This window comes from Haematobia irritans, chromosome 2 (assembly GCF_050003625.1).
Source record: "Haematobia irritans isolate KBUSLIRL chromosome 2, ASM5000362v1, whole genome shotgun sequence".
In the NCBI taxonomy this organism is placed as follows: domain Eukaryota; kingdom Metazoa; phylum Arthropoda; class Insecta; order Diptera; family Muscidae; genus Haematobia; species Haematobia irritans.
The window spans coordinates 39,829,183-39,854,198 of record NC_134398.1 but is presented as its reverse complement, the minus strand read 5'-3'; the positions used below and the strand labels follow the sequence as shown (position 1 = coordinate 39,854,198).

At 29.8% G+C, this 25,016-nt stretch overlaps 1 protein-coding gene across 2 annotated transcripts in view; it reads right to left on the bottom strand.

Annotated features, from left to right (window-relative positions):
- The window catches only part of DIP-kappa (Dpr-interacting protein kappa), a 386,526-nt gene that overhangs the window by 306,613 nt on the left and 54,897 nt on the right, over positions 1-25,016 (bottom strand). For both annotated transcript variants that reach the window (XM_075293821.1, XM_075293822.1), the window contains exon 2: positions 16,050-17,068. In XM_075293821.1, the coding sequence (XP_075149936.1) occupies positions 16,050-16,197 (148 nt within the window). In that variant the 5' untranslated portion in view covers positions 16,198-17,068. The remainder of the gene's footprint in view (positions 1-16,049; positions 17,069-25,016) is intronic.

Sequence of the window (25,016 nt, the reverse complement as noted above, 5' to 3'; positions counted from 1 at the left end):
AACATTTTGATGAACTGAGGTCAACTTGGCTTTAATACTTCGGAAAAATGCTTTAACATTAAGGGATTCATGTTTAAATTATTATCAAATATTTGGTATCTTTTCTAAAAAGGAACAAGTAGGGAAAGTCTAAAGTCGGGCGGGGCCGACTTTATTATACCCTGCACCACTTTGTAAATCCACATTTTCGATACCATATCAAATCAAATGTGTTGGATTCTATATGCGCCCATAAACATATATTCTGTATATATGACCAGATCTGGGCAGAGTTCTACAATACTTTCTACAATAATACTGAGGTGGAACACAATGTTAGTAAAAAAATATATGAAACATTTAAATATGAACCAATTTGGAGGCAACTTCGTAAAAGTGTATTTATGATTTATCGGTTGATAGATGTATTAGAAATTTTGAGTCATTTTTACAAGTTTTCGGCTTAGCAGTGGCGATTTTATAAGGAAAATGTGAGTATTTTGGTAATTTTTTTCCCAAATCGGAAAAACATATATATGGAAGCTATATCGAAATCTGAACAGATTTCAACCAAAATTGGCATATATACATAGTATGTTAATTCTACACTCTGTACAAAATTTCACGTTAATCGGACTACAACTTTGAACTCTGCGGTCATATGATGGAAAATCGGGCGAAAGATATATATGGGAACTATAGCGAAATCTGAACCGATTTCAATCGAATTTATCACACTTGACTACACTACTAATTGTACTCCTATTCAACCAAATTGGGCAAAAACTCTGGCTTCTGGGGCCATATAAGTCCATATCGGGCGAAAGATATATATGGGAGCTATATCTAAATCTGAACCGATTTGTACCAAATTTGGCATGCATAGTTAAAAAAATAATTCTATTATTTTTGCAAAAATTCATGTAAATCGGAGTATAACTTTGGCCTCCGTGGTCATATGAGTCTAAATCGGACGATAGATATATATGGGAGCTATATCAAAATCTGAACTGATTTGGCCGATATTTTGCATATTTTATGTCCCAAAAAATTTGGCTGTGCAAAATTTAAAGAATATACGTTGATAAATACGTCAATTATGACCAAATCGGCGATAAATATATATGGCAGCTATATCTAAATCTGAACCGATTTTAAAAATATATAGCGATTGTCTTTGAGCCATATTGAAACTCTGTGCCAAATTTGAAGGCGATTGGGCTTAAACTGCGAGCTGTACTTTGTACACAAAATTACATATACAGACAGACAGACAAGCGGACATCTCTAAATCGACTCAGAATTTAATTTTAAGCCCATTGGTATACTAAAAGATGGGTCTATGACTACTGTTTCTTGGCGTTACATACAAATGCACAAAATTATCATACCCTGTACCACAGTAGTGGTGAAGGGTATAAAAAAAGTATAAATAGAGCTGTTTTCAATACTTTATTTTAAAGACGTTTTTACTCAAAAATAAAACACAATTTTTACTTGAAATTGAGTCAGAATTTGAAAACTTAAGTGGCTGTTAACACGATTTGAATTGATTTTAATAGCTCATGAAGAAAACTTAAATTTTGACAACATTTTCTATAAAAAAATTTGACAACATTGTCTATAGAAGTAAAATTTTGACAAAGTTTTCTATAGAAATAAAATTTTGAGAAAATTTTCTGTAGAAATAAAATTTTGACAAAATTTTCTATAGAAATAAAATTTTGAAAAAATTTTCAATAGAAATAAAATATTGACAAAATTTTCTATAGAAATAAAATTTTTATAAAATTTTCTATAGAAATAAAATATTGACAAAATTTTCTATAGAAATAAAATTTTGAAAAAAATTTCTATAGAAGTAAAATTTTTATAAATTTTTCTATAGAAATAAAATTTTGACAAAATTTTATACAGAAATAAAATGTTGACAAACTTTTCTAAGAAATAAAATTTTGAGAAAATTTTCTATAGAAATAACATTTTGACAAAATTTTCTATAGAAATAAAATTTTGACAAAATTTTCTACAGAAATAAAATTTTGACAAAATTTTCTATAGAAATAAAATTTTGACAAAATGTTCTATAGAAACAAAATTTTGACAAATTTTTCTATAGAAATAAAATTTTGACAGAATTTTCTATAGAAATAAAATTTTGAAAAAGTTTTCAAAAAAAAAAATATATTGACAAAATTTTCTATAGAAATAAATATTGACAACATTTTCTATAGAAATAAATTTTTTACAAAATTTTCTATTAAAATAAATTTTTTAAAAAATTTTCTATAAAAATAAAGTTTTGACAAAATTTTCTATAGATATAAAATATTGACAAAATTTTGAAAAAAAATTTCTATAGAAATAAAATTTTGACAAAATGTTGCTATAGAAATTAAATTTTGACAAAATTCTCTAGAAAAATAAAATTTTGACAAAATTTTCTATAGAAATAAAATATTGACAAAATTTTCTATATAAATACACTTTTTTATAAAATTCTCTTTAAAAATAAAATTTTTAACAAAATTTTGCTATAGAAATAAAATTTTGACAAAATTCTCTAGAAAAATAAAATTTTGACAAAATTTTCTATAGAAATAAAATATTGACAAAATTTTCTATAGAAATAAAATTGGGACAAAATTTTCTATAGAAATAAAATTTTGACAAAATTTTCTGTAGAAATAAAATTTTGACAAAATTTTCTATAGAAATAAAATTTTGACAAAATTTTCTATAGAAATAAAACTTTGACAAAATTTTCTATAGAAATAAAATTTTGAAAAAAAAATTTCTATAGAAATAAAATGTTTATAAAATTTTCTTTAAAAATAAAATTTTGACAAAATTTTGCTATAAAAATTAAATATTGACAAAATTCTCTAGAAAAATAAAATTTTGACAAAATTTTCTATAGAAATACAATTTTGACAAAATTATCTATAGAAATAAAATTTTGACAAAATTTTCTATGCTTATAAAATTTTTGGAAAATTTTTTCTAGGAATAAAATGTCGGCAAAATTTTCTATATAGAAGTACAAGTTTGCCAAAATTTTCTATAGAAATACAAATGACAAATTTTTTATAGACATAAAATTTTGATAAAATTGTCTATAGAAATAAAATTTTGACAAATTTTTCTATAGAAATAAAATTTTGATAAAATACCCAATAGAAAAGGAAATTCTCTATAGAAAAAAAAATTTGAAAAATTCGTCAATAAAAATAAGATGTTGAAAAAATTTTCTATAAAGTCAATATTAAGTCAGCAACATGTAAACATTTGAATTCTCATTTTAAGTCACATTATCAAAGTCCGTTGCGGGCAAATTCTCCCTTTTTGTAGAAGTAGCAATTTTCCCTTGTTGGTGTAAGCTTAAAATATTTAAAATTTTAACATATTTATATTTCAGTAAATTGTCCTTATGGTCATAAAAGAATAAATAAATAAATCAATTATTCCGAAGAAAACTTTTTTTCAAAAAATTTCAAACTTAGTTTGTTTAGTTGGTGGTAAAAATTAGGTAATAATTAATTTACCAAAATTCGAAGATTTTTTTTTCAAATTTTGGTAAATTATTTTTGAATCGAGTGGCAACCGTGCTCCCATTACTAATAAAAAAAATGAATTTTTGAAAACGTGTCGTTGTTGAGATGTTGTAGTTGACATAACTGAATAAATAAATAAAATATTTGATTTTTGCTTAATTTCCGGTGATAACAGACAAAAAATAATAAAAGATGCATTAGTGGATACATTGATCTTTATACCCTGCGCCACACTGTGGAACAGGGTATTATAAGTTAGTGCATATGTTTGCAAAACCCAAAAGGAGACGAGATAGACACATGGTGTCTTTGGCAAAAGTGCTCAGGGTGGGCTACTGAGTCGATAAAGCCATGTCCGTCTGTCCGTGAACACATTTTTTTAATCAAAGTCTAGGTCGCAGTTTTAGTCCAATCGACTTCAAATTTGGCACAAGTATGTGTTTTGTCTAAGAATAGAATATTGATTTTGGAAGAAATCGGTTCAGATTTAGATATAGCTCCCATATATATATTTCGCCCGATATGGACTTATATGGCCCCAGAAGCCAAAGTTTTACCCTAATTTGCCTAAAATTTTGCACAAGAAGAACAATTAGTACTGTAGTCAAGTGTGCCCATTTTTATTGAAATCGGTTCAAATTTTGATATAGCTCCCATATATATCGTTCGCCCGATTTACACTCATATGACCACAGAGGCCAATCTTTTACTCCGATGTAATTGAAATTTAGCACAGGGCGTAGAATTAGCATTGTAGCTATGCGTGCCAAATTTGGTTGAAATCGGTTCAGATTTAGATATATCTCCCATATATAGCTTTCGCCCGATTTACACTCATATGACCACAGAGGCCAATTTTTTGCTCCGATTTAGTTGAAATTTTGCACAGGGAGTAGAATTAACATTGTAGCTATGCGTGCCAAATTTGGTTGAAATCGGTTCAGATTTAGATATATCTCCCATATATAGCTTTCGCCCGATTTACACTCATATGACCGTAGAGGCCAATTTTTTGCTCCGATTTAGTTGAAATTTTGCACAGGGAGTAGAATTAACATTGTAGCTATGCGTGCCAAATTTGAAATCGGTTCAGATTTAGATATAGCTCCCATATATGTATATTTTTCTGAATTCGACAATAATGGTCAAAATACCAACATTTTCCTTGTAAAATTGCCACTGCTTAGTCGAAAAGTTGTAAAAATGACTCTAATTTTCCTAAAGTTCTAATACATATATATCGAGCGATAAATCATAAATAAACTTTTGCGAAGTTTAATTAAAATTGCTTCAGATTTAAAGATTTCCCATATTTTTTTACTAACATTTTGTTCCACCCTAGTGCATTAGCCGACTTAAATTTTGAGTCTATAGATTTTGTAGAAGTCTATCAAATTCTGTCCAGATCGAGTGATATTTAAATGTATGTATTTTGGACAAACCTTTATATATAGCCCCCAACACATTTGACGGATGTGATATGGTATCGAAAATTTAGATCTACAAAGTGGTGCAGGTTATAATATAGTCGGCCCCGCCCGACTTTAGACTTTCCTTACTTATTTTTGTTAGATTCTTTAAATGTTATCCTGATGAATAATTTCGATTGAAACTATATATGTGAATCTGAGCAAGATTCATATGCTCCTGCAAATCTATAATGCAACAAACAGACCTCTCATTATATTTTGATGTCATCGCTGAATCAAAATTGACTTTAATTTGGAGTTTGTAAGAGCATATATCCCAACTCACCGTAAAATCTTTACTCGTTTAAATAAATATGCCGTTTTTTTTTTTCAATTCAAAACTCTTTTTTCACCAATTTTTTCAACCTCTCAATAAAACGCAATACGAGGATTGATGCATTAAAATAACAACAAATATTCGTGTCCTGTTACAGATAAAAATAAAATTAAAAAAAAAAAAGAAAAAAACACTCAGGAAATATTTTTATCAACATAGTTGGCATATTTGTAATTGAACTGAGTGTACACGGATACAGACATCAAAAATTGTTCAGGAAAAAACAAATCCAGCAGCCAAGTAAAAAGTTTGATTCATTCATTGAGTTGACTCACAGTCAGTGTTTTAACAATGCAAGCAAACAAGCCAACACAGAGCTATAAATGCATTGGTATTTGTTATAACACCTCTGGCTCTACACATCTGTTGAGTTTGGTAAAAATAACACACACACACACACACACACGTTTTTATTGTTGTTTTATGGATTATCGTTTTTTATGTTTACGCAAATATGACACTTCGTTTGTTTGAAGTTCCCTAAGAGCTCTATTTCTCTTTCGTTCTCCCTCTCTCTCTCTATTATATATTCCCATATAGTGAAGTATACTCTTTGTGGATATACTTGCTTGCATTTCCACAACATATTTCTGTTCATAAATAACATTTTTATAAGCTCTTCTCTGACAGGTTTCGATAAAAACAAACTTTTACATTTTGTTTTTTTTTTTTATCCAATGGGGAATTTTTACCGTGAATAACATGAAACAGCATAGTAAAAATATGCAATATTTGTTACAAGTATATTTTTATTAATGTATCGAATTTAATTTTTACAAGTAGAACGTGAGAAGAGAAAAGAGATGAGGACAGGTATGGGAAATACAACTTTTAAGAAAAAGTACCTTTCACTAAATTTCAACAAAAATTCCATTGGAAGAATATTGTCAAGAGCTCCTTTAGACTGAATACAATTTTGTTTGTAAACTCTTCAATTTTAATTTTTTACCCTAAACCACTCATAGTGGTCAGGGTATAATAAGTTTGATCTGCCAAAAAATACCAGAAATATTGATTTTAGACCCCATAAAATATATACCGATCGACTCGGTATATACGGACACCAAACGCTAGATCGACACCTGAGTCGATCTAGCGTTTGGTGTCCGTCCGTCTGACCATGTATTTGATGTACAGGATTCCAGTCGCAATTATTAACCGATTTTAATGAAATTTGGTACAGGGAGTTTTTTGGACACAAGGGCGAACGCTTTTGAATTTGGAAGACATCGGATCAAATTTAGATATAGCTCCCATATATATGTATCGCCCGATTTCGACAAATGGGGTCACGTTGCACTTTTTTACTAACCGATCTTGGTCAAATTTAGCAAAAAATAATCTTCCGCATCACCCTTTAAGTCTGCAAAATTTCATCGAAATCGGTTCAGATTTAGCTATAGCTTCCATATATATGTATCGCCCGATTTTGCCAAATTAGGTTCAAAACCCCTTATTTATCAACCGATCTTACTCAAAGTTGGCTAAATGTAATCTTCTATAGCACTAACTATATGTGCAAAAAATCATCGAAATCGGTTCAGATTTAGCTATAGCTCCCATATATATGTACTGCCCGATTTTTCTAAATTTGACTATAAAACCCTTAATTATCAACCGATCTTACTCCAAGATGGCCAAATGTAATCTTCTACAGCACTAACTATATAAGCAAAAAATCACCGAAATCGGTTCAGATATAGATATAGCCCTCATATATGTATCGCCCGATTTTGAAAAATTTGCCCCTAATAACCATATGTTTGACCATAGAGGTCCCATTTCACAACTGATCTTAGTCAAGGTAAGCTTTTGTGGTATTAATCAAACCCGCAAAATATTATGCAAATAGGTTCACATTTACACATAGCTTCCATATATATGGATCGATCGATTTTCCCAAATTTGGCCATAATACCCATATTTATTAACCAATGTTACTCAAATCTCAAATGTAGGTTTTTTCTAATATTTAGCGTCTTGTAGGGACGTAAGGCCACAATGTAGGGACATTTTCACTCAACACAATTTGTAATAATTTTTACATTTTTGTGGCTCTATACGAGGAAATTAGAAGCCGGCAAGGCTTGATCTTTAACAAGGTGTGGTAACAACAGTTACTACTCGTGCCAAAAAAAAAAGAAAATCAAAAAAATTTTGAAAATTACCACAAATCTATAGAAGTTTCTATAGAAATTTTTGTAAAAACTTTATTCCTTTAGAAAATTTTGTCAATATTTTATTTCTATAGAAAATTTTGTCAAAATTATATTTCTATAGAAATTTTTTTCAAAATATTATTTCTATAAATTTTTTTTAAAATTTTATTTCTATGGATTTTTTTTTTCAAAATGCTATTTCTAAAGAACTTATTATCAAAATTTTATTTCCATAGAAATATTCCTCAAAAAAAAATTGCTTATATAGGAACCTTTTCCAAAATTTTATTTCTATAGAATTTATTGTCAAAATTTTATTTCTATAGAAAAATTTCTCACAAAAATTTGTTTATAGAAACTTTTTCCAAAATTTTATTTTTAAAGAGATTCAACAAAAAATATTACTAATTTGGCAATCTTTATGGCAACCGTGGTGGTAATAAAAAATTTATTTTCTAGGTTATACACGTTGCATTTGCATATTTTAAGATAATAAAGTACTTAGAACCATTTTGTTTTGTAAAATTTGTTTAAATTTAACGAAAAATATTGTAGGGAAAATTGTTTGGGAATGTATGGGAAAGTAGAGAACTTGTTTTGTCTATGTAGGGTAAACCGAACATTTTCCCTGGCAACACTGACTATGAGCTATAATCAGATTGAGACAAAGCCCCTTAATTTTCTTAAATATGCAACCGCGGTTTATCTCCCAGACCTATATCAATGTTACTCCACAAATGCTTATGATTACTAATTCAGTAAGGGTGGTTTAGGGTATGATATAGTCGGCGCCGCCCGACTTTCTACTTTACTTACTTGTTTTAGTTGTAAAGGGTGATTTGTTAAGAGCTTGATAACTTTTTTTAAAAAAAAAACGCATAAAATTTGCAAAATCTCATCGGTTCTTTATTTGAAACGTTAGATTGGTCCATGACATTTACTTTTTGAAGATAATTTCATTTAAATGTTGACCGCGGCTGCGTCTTAGGTGGTCCATTCGGAAAGTCCAATTTTGGGCAACTTTTTCGAGCATTTCGGCCGGAATAGCCCGAATTTCTTCGGAAATGTTGTCTTCCAAAGCTGGAATAGTTGCTGGCTTATTTCTGTAGACTTTAGACTTGACGTAGCCCCACAAAAAATAGTCTAAAGGCGTCAAATCGCATGATCTTGGTGGCCAACTTACCGGTCCATTTCTTGAGATGAATTGTTCTCCGAAGTTTTCCCTCAAAATGGCCATAGAATCGCGAGCTGTGTGGCATGTAGCGCCACATGTCAACCAAGTTCAGTTCTTCCATTTTTGGCAACAAAAAGTTTGTTAGCATCGAACGATAGCGATCGCCATTCACCGTAACGTTGCGTCCAACAGCATCTTTGAAAAAATACGGTCCAATGATTCCACCAGCGTACAAACCACACCAAACAGTGCATTTTTCGGGATGCATGGGCAGTTCTTGAACGGCTTCTGGTTGCTCTTCACTCCAAATGCGGCAATTTTGCTTATTTACGTAGCCATTCAACCAGAAATGAGCCTCATCGCTGAACAAAATTTGTCGATAAAAAAGCGGATTTTCTGCCACTGATTTTGGTAATAAAATTCAATGATTTGCAAGCGTTGCTCGTTAGTAAGTCTATTCATGATGAAATGTCAAAGCATACTGAGCATCTTTCTCTTTGACACCATGTCTGAAATCCCACGTGATCTGTCAAATACTAATGCATGAAAATCCTAACCTCAAAAGAATCACCCTTTATATCCGCTTACAAAGACTGCCGTAGTTTTATAATCACGGTTGCCATAAAAAAATTTAAATAATTTTCTATAGAAATAAAATTTTGTCAAAATTTGTCTATAGAAATAAAATTTTGTCAAAATTTTCTATAGAAATAAAATTTTGACAAAATTTTCTATAGCACTAAAATTTTGAAAAAAAAAATTCTATAGTAATAAAATTTGGACAAAATTTTCTATAGATTTAATTTTTGACAAAATTTTCTGCCAAAAAAATGTGCGTATCAGAAATATTGATTTTAAATCCAAAAAAATATATTCCGATCCACTCAGAATTACCTCATGAGTTGACTTAGTCCCTGATGGCCACCCGTCTGTCTGTCCGTCCGTCCGTCTGTTTAAGTATTTGTTGTGCGCAGAATTCAGGTCGCAATTATCAAGCGATTTTGATGAAATTTGTCATCAAGTTACTAGTAAAAGGCACTTCTGTTCAGATTGAAATAAAGCTTCCGTCAACATATAACCCTTAATTTTCTTAAATATAGAAACACGGTTTATGATATGATACCCCACAAATGTTTATGTTAACGAATTGAGTGGTAATGGTTTAGGGTATGATGTAGTCGGTTCCGACCGACTTTCCACTTTACTTACATATTTAATAATGGGCTCAATATTAGTGGCATACTAGCTCTGTTGGTTCAAAAACAAGTACTGATCCTAATAGCATGCATTTCTTTTCAGGTTAACATAAAGCTCCCAGAAACATGTAACCCTTAATTTACTTAAATATGGATATACGGTTAATATCCCAACACTATTTCAACCATACCCCCTCCAATGCTTATATTTACTAACTTATTAGGGGTGGATTAGGGAGTAATATAGTTTGCACGTCCGACTTTATATCAATATCTGAACCGACTTTGATTTTGTTTTTCCTGATTTATTTGAGACTATTGATGATTAATTTGGGCCCACTTCGGGTAAGGTCGGTTAATAAATAAGGCTATGTTGGCCAAATTTGGGAAAAATCGGGCGACACATATATATGAGAGCTATATCTAAATTTGATTTGTAGTTTTCCAAATTCTATAGTGTTCGTCCTTGTTCCTTAAAGACACCATGTATGAAATTCCATCAACATCGGTTAATAATTGTGACAGGAATCTTGCGAACAACAAGTATACGGATAGACGGACGAACATTAGGGGCTAAGACGGCTCAGGCGAACGGCTGCCACAGTTGGTAGAATTCTTCCAAAACTGGTACATTTTGTCCGGCTACCAAGCATTGCTTGAATTCTTGATATCTTAGTAGATTTTGCAATATATTCCTCTCCAACTTAACTTAAATTTTCGAAATGAATACAATTTTGACAAAATTTTCAAGATCATTAAATTTTGACAACATTTTCTACAGGAACAAAATTGGTGAAAAATGCTCTATATAAATAAAATTTGACAAAATATTCTATTAAAATAAAATGTTGACAAAATATTTTATAGAAATAAAATGTTGTCAAAAATTTTTATGGAAATGAAATTTTCACAAATCAAAATACTCATAAAAAAGGTCAACAATGCCCAAATATACGAAATAAAACTTAGACAAAATTTCCAATATGAATAAAATTTTTACAAAATATTTTCTATATCAATGACAAATATTTCTATATGAATCAAATTAAGAAAAAATTTTCAATATGAATAAAATTTTGACAAAAATTTCTTAATGAATAAAATTTTGTAAAGAAATAAAATTTTTTAAAATTTTCCCATAGAAATAAAATTTTGACAAAATTTTTTATAGAACAAAATTTTGACAAAATGTTTTATAGAAATAAAATTTTAACAAAGTTTTCTATAGAAACGAAATTTTGAAAACATTTTCTGTAGAAAATAAAGTTTTGACACTTGATTTTCTATAGAAATAAAATGTTTACAAAATTTTCTATAGAAATAAAATTTTGACAAATTTTTCTATAGAAATAAAATTTTTAAAAAACTTTCTAAAGAACTAAAATTTTGATAAAATTTTCTATAGTAGTAAAATTTTGATAAAATTTTCTATAGTAGTAAAATTTTGATAAAATTTTCTATAGTAGTAAAATTTTGACAAAATTTTCTATAGAAATAAAATTTTGGCAAAATTTTCTATAGTAATAAAATGTTGACAACATTTTCTATAGAAATAAAGTTTGATAAAAATTCGATGGACATAAAATTAAAAAAAAAAAACAAGTATATACGGCCGTAAGTTCGGCCAGGCCGAAGCTTATGTACCCTCCATCATGGATTGCGTAGAAACTTCATCTAAACACTGCCATCCACAATCGAATTACTTAAGTTGCGGTAACGCTTGCCGATGGCATGTTATCTTAAAACCTCCTAATACCATCTTCTAAATTGTATGTAAGTCCATACGTGTTATATATTAAATCAAAAAAGATCGATCCAATACGTATATAATTCAGTTTGACAAAGTAGACATAAAATTTTGACAAAATTTTCTACAGAAATAAAATTTTAACAAAATTTTCTATAGAAATAAACTTTTGACAAAATTTTCTATAGAAATAAAATCTTGGTAGATTATTTTTGGCTCGAGTGGCAACCATGATTATGAACCGAATAAAATTTGAACAAAATTCTCTATAGAAATAAAATTTTGACAAAATTTTCTATAGAAATAAAATTTTGACAATGATGAAAATTTTATTATGAACCGAATAAAATTTTAACAAAATTTTCTCTAGAAATAAAATTCTGACAAAATTTTCTATAGACATAAAATTTTGACAAAATTTTCTATAGAAATAAAATTTTGGTAGATTATTTTTTGGTCTAGTGGCAACCACTATTATGAACCGATATGGACCAATTTTTGTGTGATTGGACCAATTTTGGTATGGTTGTTAGCGACCGGATCGGATGAATTTTGCTCCTCCAAGAGGCTCCGGAGGTCAAATCTGGAGAATGTTTTATATGGGGGCTATCTATAATTATGGACGGATATGGACCAATTCTGGCACGGTTGTTAAAGATCATATACTAACACCATGTTCCCAATTACAACCGGATTGGATGAAATTTGCTTCTCTTGGAGACTTCGCAAGCCAAATCTGGGGATCGGTTTATATGGGGGCTATATATAATTATGAACCGATGTGGACCAATTTTTGCATGGTTGTTAGAGACCATATACCAATATCATGTACCAAATTTCAGTCGGATCGGATGAAATTTGCTTCTCTTTGAGGCTCCGCAACCCAAATCTGGGGATCGGTTTATATGGGCGCCATATATAATTATGGACCGATGTGGACCAATTTTTGCATGGTTGTTAGAGACCATATACCAACATCATGTACCAAATTACAACCGGATTGGATGAAATTTGTTTCTCTTGGAGACTTCGTAAGCCAAATCTGGGGATCAGTTTATATGGGGGCTATATATAATTATGGACCGGTGTGGACCAATTTTTGCATGATTGTTAGAGACCATATACCAACACCATGTACCAAATTTCAGCCGGATCGGATGAAATATGCTTCTCTTTGAGGCTCCGCAACCCAAATCTGGGGATCGGTTTATATGGGCGCCATATATAATTATGGACCGATGTGGACCAATTTTTGCATGGTTGTTAGAGACCATATACCAACATCATATACAAAATTTCGGCCAGATCGGATGAAATTTTCTTCTCTTTGAGGCTCCGCAAGCCAAATCTGGGGATCGGTTTATATGGGGGCTATATATAATTATGGACCGATGTGGACCAATTTTTGCATGGTTGTTAAAGACCACATACCAACACCATATACCAAATTTCAGCCGGATCGGATGAAATATGCTTCTGTTAGAGGCTCCACAAGCCAAATCTGAGGGTCCTTTTATATGGGGGCTATACGTAAAAGTGGACCGATATGGCCCATTTTCAAGACCGTCCGACCTACATCGATAGCAACTACTTGTACCAAGTTTCAAGTCGATAGCTTCTTTCGTTCGGAAGTTAGCGTGATTTCAACAGACGTACGGACGGACGGACGGACGGACATGCTTAGATCGACTCAGAATTTCACCACGACCCAGAATATATATACTTTATGGGGTCTTAGAGCAATATTTCGATGTGTTACAAACGGAATGACAAAGTTAATATACCCCCATCCTATGATGGAGGGTATAAAAAAACTATAAAAATAGACTTTTGGCAAAATTTTCTATAGTAATAAAATGTTGACAACATTTTCTATAGAAATAATATTTTGAAAAAGTTTTCCACAGAAATAAAATGTTGACAAAATTTTCTATAGAAATAAAATTTTGACAAAATTTTTTATAAAAATAAAATTTTGAAAAAATTTTCAATTTTGACAAATTTTTCTATAGAAATAATATTTTTAAAAAACTTTCTAAAGAACTAAAAACTTTCTAAAAAAAATTTTCTATAGTAATAAAATGTTGACAAATTTTCTATAGAAATAAAATTTGGCAAAATATTCTACAGACATAAAACTTTTCAGAAAAAATGTATAGAAATAGACTTTTGGCAAAATTTTCTATAGTAAAAAAATGTTGACAACATTTTCTATAGAAATAAAATTTTGACAAAATTTTCAACAGAAATAAAATGCTGACAAAATTTTCTATAGAAATAAAATGTTGACAAAATTTTTTATATAAATAAAATTTTGACAAAATTTTCTATAGTAATAAAATTTTGACAAATTTTCTATTGGAATAACATTTTTACCAATTATCAATAGGAATAAAATTTTGAAAAAATTTTCTATAGACATAAACTTTTGACAAAATTTTCTATAGAAATAAAATTTTGAAAAATTTTTCTATAGAACTAAAATTTTAAAACAAAGTTCTATAGTAATAACATTTTCTGTAGAAATAAAATTTTCTGTAGAAATAAAATTTTGACAAAATTTTCAACAGAAATCAAATGTTGACAAAATTTTCTATAGAAGTAAAATGTTGACAAAATTTTTTATGGAATAAAATTTTGAAAAAAAATTCTAAAGTAATAAAATTTTGACAAAAATTTTCTATTGGAATAAAATTGTGACAAATTATCAATAGAAATAAAATTTGTAAAAAATTGTCTATACAACTAAAATTTTGAAAAAAAATCCTATAGAAATAAAATTTTGACAAAATTTTCTATAAAAATAAAATGTTGACAAAATTTTCTACAGAAATACCATTAAGACAAAATTTTTAAGATGAATACAATATTGACAAAAAATATTTAAATAAATAAAATTTTGAAAAAAATTTTGACTAAGTTAACGCAAAATGTTCCTACAAAAACACTTCGGAAGGCGCAGCGAAGCGGGCCGGGTTACGCTAGTTTATTATAAAAATGAAATTTTTACAAAACTTTCTACAGGAATAACGTTTTCGCAAAATTGTCTATAGAAATTCAATTTTGACAAAATTTTTTATAGAAATACAATTTTGACAAAATTTTATTTATAAATAAAATTGTGACAAAATTTTCTATAGTAATAAAATTTTGACCAAATTTTCTATATAAATTTTGACAAAGTTTTTTATAGAAATAAAATTTTGATAAAATTTTTTTATAGAAATAAAATTTTGACAAAATTTTCTATACAAATAAAATGTTGATAAAATTTATTATAAAAATGAAATTTTTACAAAATTTTCTATAGGAATAAAGTTTTCGCAAAATTGTTTATAGAAATAAAATTTTGACAAAATCTTATTTATAAATGACAAAATTTTCTATAGGAATAAAATTTTGACAAAATTTTCTATAGGAATAACATTTTGACAAAATTTTCTATGGTAATAAAATTTTTACAAAATTTTCAATAGGAATATAAAATTTTGACAACATTTTCTATAGAAATAAGATTTTTACAAAAGTTTCTATTGAAATATAATTATGACAAAATTGTCTATAGAAATACAATTTTGACATAATTTTCTATAAAAATATAATTATTACAAAATGTTTTTTATAAAATATAAAATTTTGACAAAATTTTGTATATGAATAAAATTTTGACAAAATTTTCTATAGAAATAAGATTTTTACAAAAGTTTCTATTGAAATATAATTTTGACAAAAATTTCTATAGAAAAAAATTTTGACATAATGTTCTACAGAAATATAATTATGACAAAATTTTCTATAAAAATAACATGTTGACAAGACATTTCCTCCCAGGAATATTATTTTTTTATTTCTTTGGAGGAAATTTCCAAAACAAAATTTGATCAAACACTGCGAAATAAAATTTTTCTATTTGGTAGTTTTTTTGTTTGGGAAAATGTTCTTAAAATTTCACTAGATTATTTTCTATTCGTGTGGCAATCGTGCTGAGAAGGTGATTCTGGGTTGACCGGTTTATATTTTCTGGGGTCTAAAATCTATATTTCTGGTAGGCACACATATTTTGTAAATTAAAGTTATTATACCCTAACCAATATGGGGTTTAGGGTATAAAAAAGCAAATAAATATAGCACTTTACTTTGTTGCATTTGATATTAGCCACCCTGTGTTTATAGCAAATTTGTATATAATGAGAATCCTGTATTTTAATTATAAAACTTTTTCTTGTTTTGCAGATAAACATTAAAAAAAAATAAATACAAATATAAAATCATTCTATAGGTCAATGATATTGCTCTTAATTGTTTACACACAAATATTAATAAAGGATATTAATTTTGTTTTTAATGATTTAAAAAAAAAAAAAAAAAAAAACATTTTATTTTTGTAACGTAAACAGCAATGTGGAATAAATAAAAAAAAATCACATTACTTACCTTTGGATGGAATTTCAGGGTAAGCCGATACCGAGACTGTTAAAAGGCAAATTATGCAGCTGACGGCAATGAGGACAAAGTGCATGGCTACCGACATTGTGCGGCAGTTGATTGCGGCCTTAATGATGGTGGTAATGTTCATTTTCATGGCAATGGTTATGGCGTTATAACGCTCTTAATGCGCTCACCTTTCTCCTCCTTCGTCTTCTTCTCCGTCTGCTCAGTTGTGGGCTTTGGTGTTAGTGCAATACTGCAGTAATTGTTGCTTGCGGTTATACAATTGTTGCTTGTTATTATTATTGGGGCAGGGCAAGAGATAGATGTGGGAGAGAGAGAGAGCGACGAATAACTATAGCAAATGTAAGCGTGAGTATGTACGATTGAAATGCCTTAATATGGCAACACTTCCGCAAAGGGGAATTACAACATGCACGATATTCACTTTTAAATCAGCATAAGCATAGAACACAAACACTCGAATTCATACTCACATTATGCTCGCACCATAATGCCCATCTATCTGTATTCCCTGTACACATAGACTCACTCTCGTACACATTTATAACACCTGTACAAATGGTTTAAGGACATTTACCACAATTTCGTGCAATGCAATGTGTGTCTATGCGGCATGTAAGTGGCTTGTGAAGCTTATTAAAAATTTAATATTTATGTGTGTTAAGGCTTTTGTGACATTTGTAATTTTTTTGATTTATTCATTTCCTTGATTTATTTTCACACTTCAAAGATCAAAAGTAATTTTTCAATTTCATTTACACTCATATGAATATGATTTCGAGATGGTCTCTATTTGTTTGTTTGTTTTTGTTTTTTTTTTATTATTTCAACGCCAAAGCTTACTTTGAAGATGTGGAGCTATTTTGTTTTTTTTTTTTTTTTGATATGTCTTCTTGTTCGTTATATGTGATGCTTCATTTCCCTTTGATGGTATTAATTTAACGACTTTTCATGGCAGTGTTACACAAGGCAACAAATTATTTGAGTCATGTGAGATTCCACTGCAAAAAGAGAGAGAAAATATTTCACATTTTTAATTTAATTTTAATAAACAAAGATAGTCGAAATTAAAAAAAAATAAATCATTTTTATAACCTAAGGATCCAAAGATTTTGACCTTCCCTTAACCCTTAAATGGGCACTGTATCTTTTAAGATACAAAGAGAAAAAAATTCTTACGTTTTAAAATTTCGACCGAATTCTATAAAAATAAAATTATTGCATTCAAAACATCATACGCTATATTCAAAAATATGTTTTTTTTTTTGTACTACTTCTTAGTAATCTGCAGTCAAAATTGAAAACTAAATTTTTACCAAAAATTTAAAAAAACTACAAATTTGAAAATAAGACATCTACCAGATTTGAAAGTAATGTTGGCAAAAACAAACTGTGTAGTATAAAAATAGTGTAATTATCTATTCCCTACTTAAAAAAGCTGTTTATTTGTAAATAAACATTTACTTTAACACGCACTGTATTTCTTAAGATATAACCAAAATTTTTTTCAAAACAACACAACAATTTTGTTTTTGAAAAATGAGGTATACAAATGCTCTAGTTTTACCACATTACATATTATATATTGGTAGAATATCAATACTGCTCTCTGTGCAAAATTTCACGAAAATCGGTAGTAAACTTTGGCCTCTGTGGTCATATGAGTCTAAATCGGACGAAAGATATATATGGGAGCTATATCTAAATCTGCACCGATTTGGGTGATATTTTGCAAGTTTTTCGAGACTCATAAAATATTCGGATGTACGGAATTTGAAGAAAATCGGTGGATAAACACGCCAACTATGACCAGATCGGGGATAAATATATATGGCCGCTATATCTAAATCTGAACCGATTTTTTCCAAAATCAATAGCGATTGTCTCTGTCCCAAAAAAAAAACACCCTGTGCCAAATTTGAGGACGATCAGATTTAAACTGCGAGCTGTACTTTGCACACAAAATTACATACACAGACAGACGGACGGACAGACAGACAGACATCGGTAAATCGTCTCAGAATTTAATTCTAAGACGATCGGTATATTAAAATATGGGTCTCAGACTTTTCCTTCTTGGCGTTACATACAAATGCACAAACTTATTATACCGCTACATTATTTTTCGATATTTGGTCGAGGAGGGGGACCACCCCTTTGCCCGACTTCTTTTTTTAAAGTACAGTGAAAATTAAACTAAACTCCCCCGACTGAAATTTTACGGAAAAAATGGGTGAGATTATGAAATTTATATTAGGTTCCTGATTTTTTAATAAAAATAAAAGGTCATAGGGAGACATCCGCTTCTCTTAAGTACATACAGAGAAACAATTAAACTTTACCGAGTTACTTGAAATTTACAGAGGACTGGGGAGAGGTTACGATACTAATAGTTGATACCTAATTTTGTGATATTTGGACGGAAAAGAGGCCGCACCTTTAGGCTTATAGTTTGCTTGACATTTTCTGGGATGTTTACAAATGCAAACTGCAAAAATAAAATTCTTAAGTTTTCTTGAAATTTACAAAGGCAGTGGGGGAAGGTTATGAATGAAGAGGCAATCTTCCTTGCTCCACACTTGAAGGAAAGTTTTAAGAACTTTCAGAGGAGGTTAGGGGTGATATTCACTACGGTGTTTGTCGATATTGTATCGGGGAAAGTGACGTCCCTTTAAAACAATAGAGCAAAATTTAACCATCTCCGATCTACTTTAAATTTAGAGGGAACGTGGGAGGAGGTGATTAAATTTATACATGATTTTTAAATTAGTATATAATTTTCCGATATCTGGTTGGGGAAGGGGAAAATTGAAATAAACTTTGTCGATTTACTTCGATAGAATTTATAGGGACCATTGAGTAGTTGTGAAATTAATATAGGGTATGTGATAGTCCGATATCAGGTTGAAGTGGAGCGAATGTGGGGAGAGGGTTCCCTTTTGTCCGTTTTTTTTTTTTTTCTTAAATTGAAAGTAGAGGGTTGTCCGTACATGGGAACTCGGTACATAATTTTATGATTTTTGCACAGGCTTCTGCCAGACTTCTTTTCAGTAAAGAACTTAAATTTACATGAAATTGGCAGCCAACGTAGAGGGTGCATCATTTTCCAACATTTTTGCAAATGTCAATGTGGTACAATTTTTTACTACTTTTGCTTTTTCCGATTTATTGGATGGGAAACAGTAATTCTTTGTATGTTATTATAATATAGTGCTTAATTTTCAGATGTGTTGAGGAGAAGGATACCTTTCCTTGACAAACCACACTTAAAATTCACAAGAAATATAGAAGATTGTCCAACTACTTGAATACAGAACATTATTTAAAAATTTGGAGGAAAGGGTACGCCCTCTCCTCGACATTTTTAAAGACGAACCGTTTTAGACGTATAGTTAAGTCTACAAATAATTACGAATCGATATGGACTTTATGCACGGTACGTAGAGAGCCAGAATTGAAATACGGGGGTCGCTTATATGGGGGCTATATAGAATTATGCACTTGATATGGACCAATTTTTGTGTGATTGGGGATCGATTCATCTGAGGGCTATATATAACTATAGACCGATATGAACCTAGTTAGGCATGGTTGTTAACGGCCATACTAGCACAATGTACCAAATTTCAAATCACTCGGATGAAATTTGCTCCTCCAAGAGTCTCCAAAACCAGATATCGGGATCGGTTTATATGGGGGCTATATATGATTATGGACTGATATGGACCACTTTTGGCATGGTTGTTAAATATCATATACGATCACCACGTACCAAATTTCAACCAGATCGGATGAATTTTGCTTCTCCAAAAGGCACCGGAGGTCAAATCTGGGGATCGGTTTATATGGGGGCTATATAAATAATTATGGACTGATATGAACCAATTCCTGCATGGTTGTTGGATACCATACACTAACATCACGTACCAAATTTCAACCGAATCGGATGAATTTTGATCTTCCAAAGGGCTCCGGAGGTAAAATCTGGGGATCGGTTTATATGGGGGCTATATATAATTATGGACCGATTTCAACCAATTTTTGCATGGGTATTTGAGACCATATACTAACACCACGTACCAAATTTCAACTGAATCACATGAATTTTGCTCATAAAGCCAAATGGGGGATCGGTTTATATGGGGGCTATATATAATTATTGAATGATGTGGACCAATTTTTGCATAGATGTTAGAGACCATATACTAACACCATGTACCAAATTTCAGCCGGATCGGATGAAATTTTCTTCTCTTAGAGACTCCGCAAGCCAAATCTGGGGATCGGTTTTTATGGGGGCTATATATAATTATGGACCGATGTGGACCAATTTTTGCATGGTTGTTTAAGATCATATACTAACACCATGTACCAAATTTCAGCCGGATCGGATGAAATTTGCTTCTCTTAGAGGGTCTGCAAGCCAAATTTGGGGGTCCGTTTATATGGGGGCAATGCAATACCATCCGACCTACATCAATAACAATTACTTGTGCCAAGTTTCAAGTCGATAGCTTCAACAGACGGACGGACGGACATGCTCAGATCGACTCAGAATTTCACCACGACCCAGAATATATATACTTTATGGGGTTTTAGAGCAATATTTCGATGTGTTACAAACGGAATGACAAAGTTAATATACCCCCATCCTATGGTGGAGGGTATAATAATAAAATAAAAATTGCGTGTTTGATTAGATTTTTGTGGCTAAAATGTTTTTTTTTTTCGAATTAAATATTTTATTATTTTATAGTTTGTTTATTATTTTATGATCACTCCTATCATCGACAATTTATTTGGGTACATAATCATCCTTTGAATAGTTAATGTGACGAATATTATAGTATGTAGGTCATGAAAAGTAACATTTTTAAAGTAATTGACATAATATTGAATTTATAGAAAATTTAGTCAAACTTTTAATTTTATAAAGAAACAAGTAATTAAATACTAAAGTCGGGCGGGCCGACTATATTATACCCTTCACCACTATGTACACCAAAATTTGTGTTACCATCTCAACTCCTTATAATTTGTTTGGAGTTATTATGAAGGTTTATATTCCCATATTCAAATATCTATATCTTAACCGATTTGAAAATATGTGGTCTATTGTGGGTTATGATATATTATTTGGCCAAGTCGGGCGATATTTCCACAAGTCGGAGCCTTATTTAAAACTGAGTCATTACGTGTAAAGTCTGGCATTACAGTGAGTAGGATATAATTACGATATTGGGAAATCGTCACAGAATTTTGTGTAAAATGTGGGTATTTTGGTAATATTTTTATAAACCGAAAGGACAACTATATTGAGCATTTATTTAAATCTGAACCAAATTAGATGACACTTGACAAATTTAAATAGCGAATTAAATATATTCTCTGTAGAAACTATCAAGGAGGAAAATGCCATTAAAAATGGGATTAAAATATGAAACATTCTACCATATTTCCCCAACTCTGGTGTACACGTACATGGGAGCTGTATCTAAATCTGAACCGATTTTGACATGCATAATAAGAATAATAATTCTGCAATCTCTGCAAAATTTCACGTAATTGGGAGTATAACTTTGGCCTCCGTGGTCATATAAGTTCTAATCGGTCGAATGATATATATGGGAGCTATATTAAAATCTGAACCGATTTCAACCAAATTTGGCACACATAACGATACCGTCAAACGTACCCCTCGTGCAAAATTTGAATCAAATCACGGCAAAACTCTGGCTTTTGAGGCCATATAAGTGCAAATCGGGCGAAAAATATATATAAGAGCTATATCTAAATCTGAACCGACTTCAATCAAATTCACCAAGCATTGGCAAAATATCAGTACTGCTCACTGTGCAAAATTTCACGAAAATCGGTAGTAAACTTTGGCCTCTGTGGTCATATGAGTCTAAATCGGACGAAAGATATATATGGGAGCTATATCTAAATCTGAACCGATTTGGCTGATATTTTGCAAGTTTTTCGAGACTCATAAAATATTCGGATGTACGGAATTTGAAGAAAATCGGTGGATAAACACGCCAACTATGACCAGATCGGGGATAAATATATATGGCAGCTATATCTAAATCTGAACCGATTTTTTCCAAAATCAATGGCGATTGTCTCTGTCCCAAAAAAAACCCCCTATGTCAAATTTGAGGACGATCAGACTTAAACTGCGTGCTGTACTTTGCACACAAAATTACATATACAGACAGACGGACGGACGGACAGACAGACAGACGGACATCGCTAAATCGACTCAGAATTTAATTCTAAGACGATCGGTATACTAAACTATGGGTCTCAGACTTTTCCTTCTTGGCGATACATACAAATGCACGAATTTATTATACACTGTACCACAGTAGTGGTGAAGGGTACAAATATCTTAAAATTTTAGTTCTATAGAAAATTTCCTATCGGAAATTTCATCAACATTTTATTTCTATTGTCAAAATTTTGGCTTGCGGAGCCTCTAAGAGAAGCAAATTTCATCCGATCCGATTGAAATTCGGAACATGGTGTTAGTATATGGTCTCTAATAACCATGCAGGAATTGGTCCATATCGGTCCATAATTATATATAGCCCCATATAAACCGATCCCCAGATTTGGCTTGTGGAGCCTCTAAGAGAAGCAAATTTTATCCGATCAGGCTGAAATTTGGTACATGGTGTTAGTATATGGTCTCTAACAACCATGCAGGAATTGGTCCATATAGTTCCATAATTATATGTAGACCCCATTTTAACCGATCCCCAGATTTGACCCCCAGAGCTGTTGGAGGAGCAAAATTCATCCGATCCGCTTGAAATATGGTACGTGGTGAAATTTGGTACAGAGCGCCAGTATATGGCCGCTAACAACCATAACAAAATTTATCCATATCGGTCTATAGTTCTATAGCCGATCCCCAAAAATAATCTACCAAAATTTTATTTCTATAGAAAATTTTGTCAAAATTTTATTACTATACAAAATTTTGTCAAGATTTTATTTTTATAGAAAATTTTGTCAAAATTTAATTTCTAATAAAAATTTTGTCAAAATTTTAGTACTATGCAAAATTTTATTCAAGATTTTATTTCTATCGAAAATTTTGTCAAAATTTTATTTCTATGGAAAATTTTGTCAAAATTGTATTTCTATAGAAAATTTTGTCAAAATTTTATTTCTATAGAAAATGTTGTCAACATTTTTTTTTTCTATAAAAAATTTTATCAAACTGAATTATATACGTACCTAATCAACTTTTTTGTTTAATTATACCCCGTATGGGCTAACTTATAATTGAGAAGACGGTGTTAAGAAGTTTTAAGAGACCTTGATATCGGCAAGTGTTACGGCAACCCAAGTAATTCGATTGTGAATGACAGTCTTTAGTGGTGGAGGGTACATAAAATACTTGTTATTTCTATAACAAATTTTTTCAAAATTTTATTTCCATAGAAAATTTGGTCCAAATTGTTATTCTCAAAAAATTTTTGCCAAAATTTTATTTCTATAGAAAACTTTGTGAAGATTCTATTTCTATAGAAAAATTTCTCAAATTTTCTCCTATAGAAAATTTTGTCAATCTTTTTTTGCTACAGAAAATGTGGTCAAAATTTAATTGTTATAGAAGAATTTGTCAAAATTTTATTTCAATAGAAAAGTTTGCCAAAATATTGTTTCTGCATAAAATTTTGTGAAACTTTTATTTCTACAGAAAATTTTGTGAAAATTTTAATTCTATAAAAATTTTGTCAAAATTTTATTTGTATAGAAAACTTTGTCAAAATTTTATTTTGATAGAAAATTTTGTCAAAAGTTTATGTTTGTAGAAAATTTTGTCAAAATTTTATGTTTATAGAAAATTTTGTCAAAATTTTTTTTCTATAAAAAATTTTGTCAAAATTTTTTTTCTATAGAAAATTTTGTTAAACTGGATTACATACGTATTAATCGGCTTTTTTGTTTAATTATACCCCGTATGGACTAACTTACAATTGAGAAGACGGTGTTAAGAAGTTTTCAGATACCTTGCCGTCGGCAAGTGTTACGGGAACCCAAATAATTCGATTGTGAATGACAGTCTTTAGGTGGAGGGTACATAAGATATTTGTTATTTCTATGACAAATTTTATCAAAATTTTATTTCTATAGAAAATTTTGTCAAAATTGTATTTCCATAGAAAATTTGGTCCAAATTGTATTTCTCAAAAAAATGTTGTCCAAATTTTATTTTTCTAGAAATTTTGTGAAAATTTTATTTCTATAGAAAATTTTATTTCTATAGAAAATTTTTTGAATTTTTTTTTTTGAAAATTTTCTCAAATTTTCTCTTATAGAAATTTTTTTAGAAATTTTTTTTTGAAAATTTTCTCAAATTTTCTCTTATAGAAAATTTTGTCAATCTTTTTTTGCTACAGAAAATGTGGTCAAAATTTTATTGTTATAGAAAATTTTGTCAAAATTTTATTAAAACTTTGTATAAAACTTTGTAAAACTTTTATTTCTACAGAAAATTTTGTAAAAATTTTAATTCTATAAAAAATTTTGTCAAAATTTTATTTCTATGGAAAATTTTCAAAATGTTATTTCTATAGAAAATTTAGTCAAAATTTCATTTCTGTTGAAAAGTTTGTAACAATTTCTTTTTTTTTTGTCACAGTTTCTTTAGACAATTTTGTTAAAATTGTTTTCTATAGAAAATTATATTTTTATAGAAAAATTTTTGAAAATTCTATTCTATAAAAATTTTTGTCAAAATTCTATTTCTATAGAAAATTTTGAAAAAAAAATTATTTCTATCCTTGTGTTGCTATAGAAAATTTTGTTGCAAAAGAAAAATTTGCAAAATTTTGTTGCTACAGAAAAATTTGTCAAAATTTTATTTCAATAGAAATTCTTGCCAAATTTTATATTTATATAAATTGTTGTCAAAATTTTATTTCTATAGAA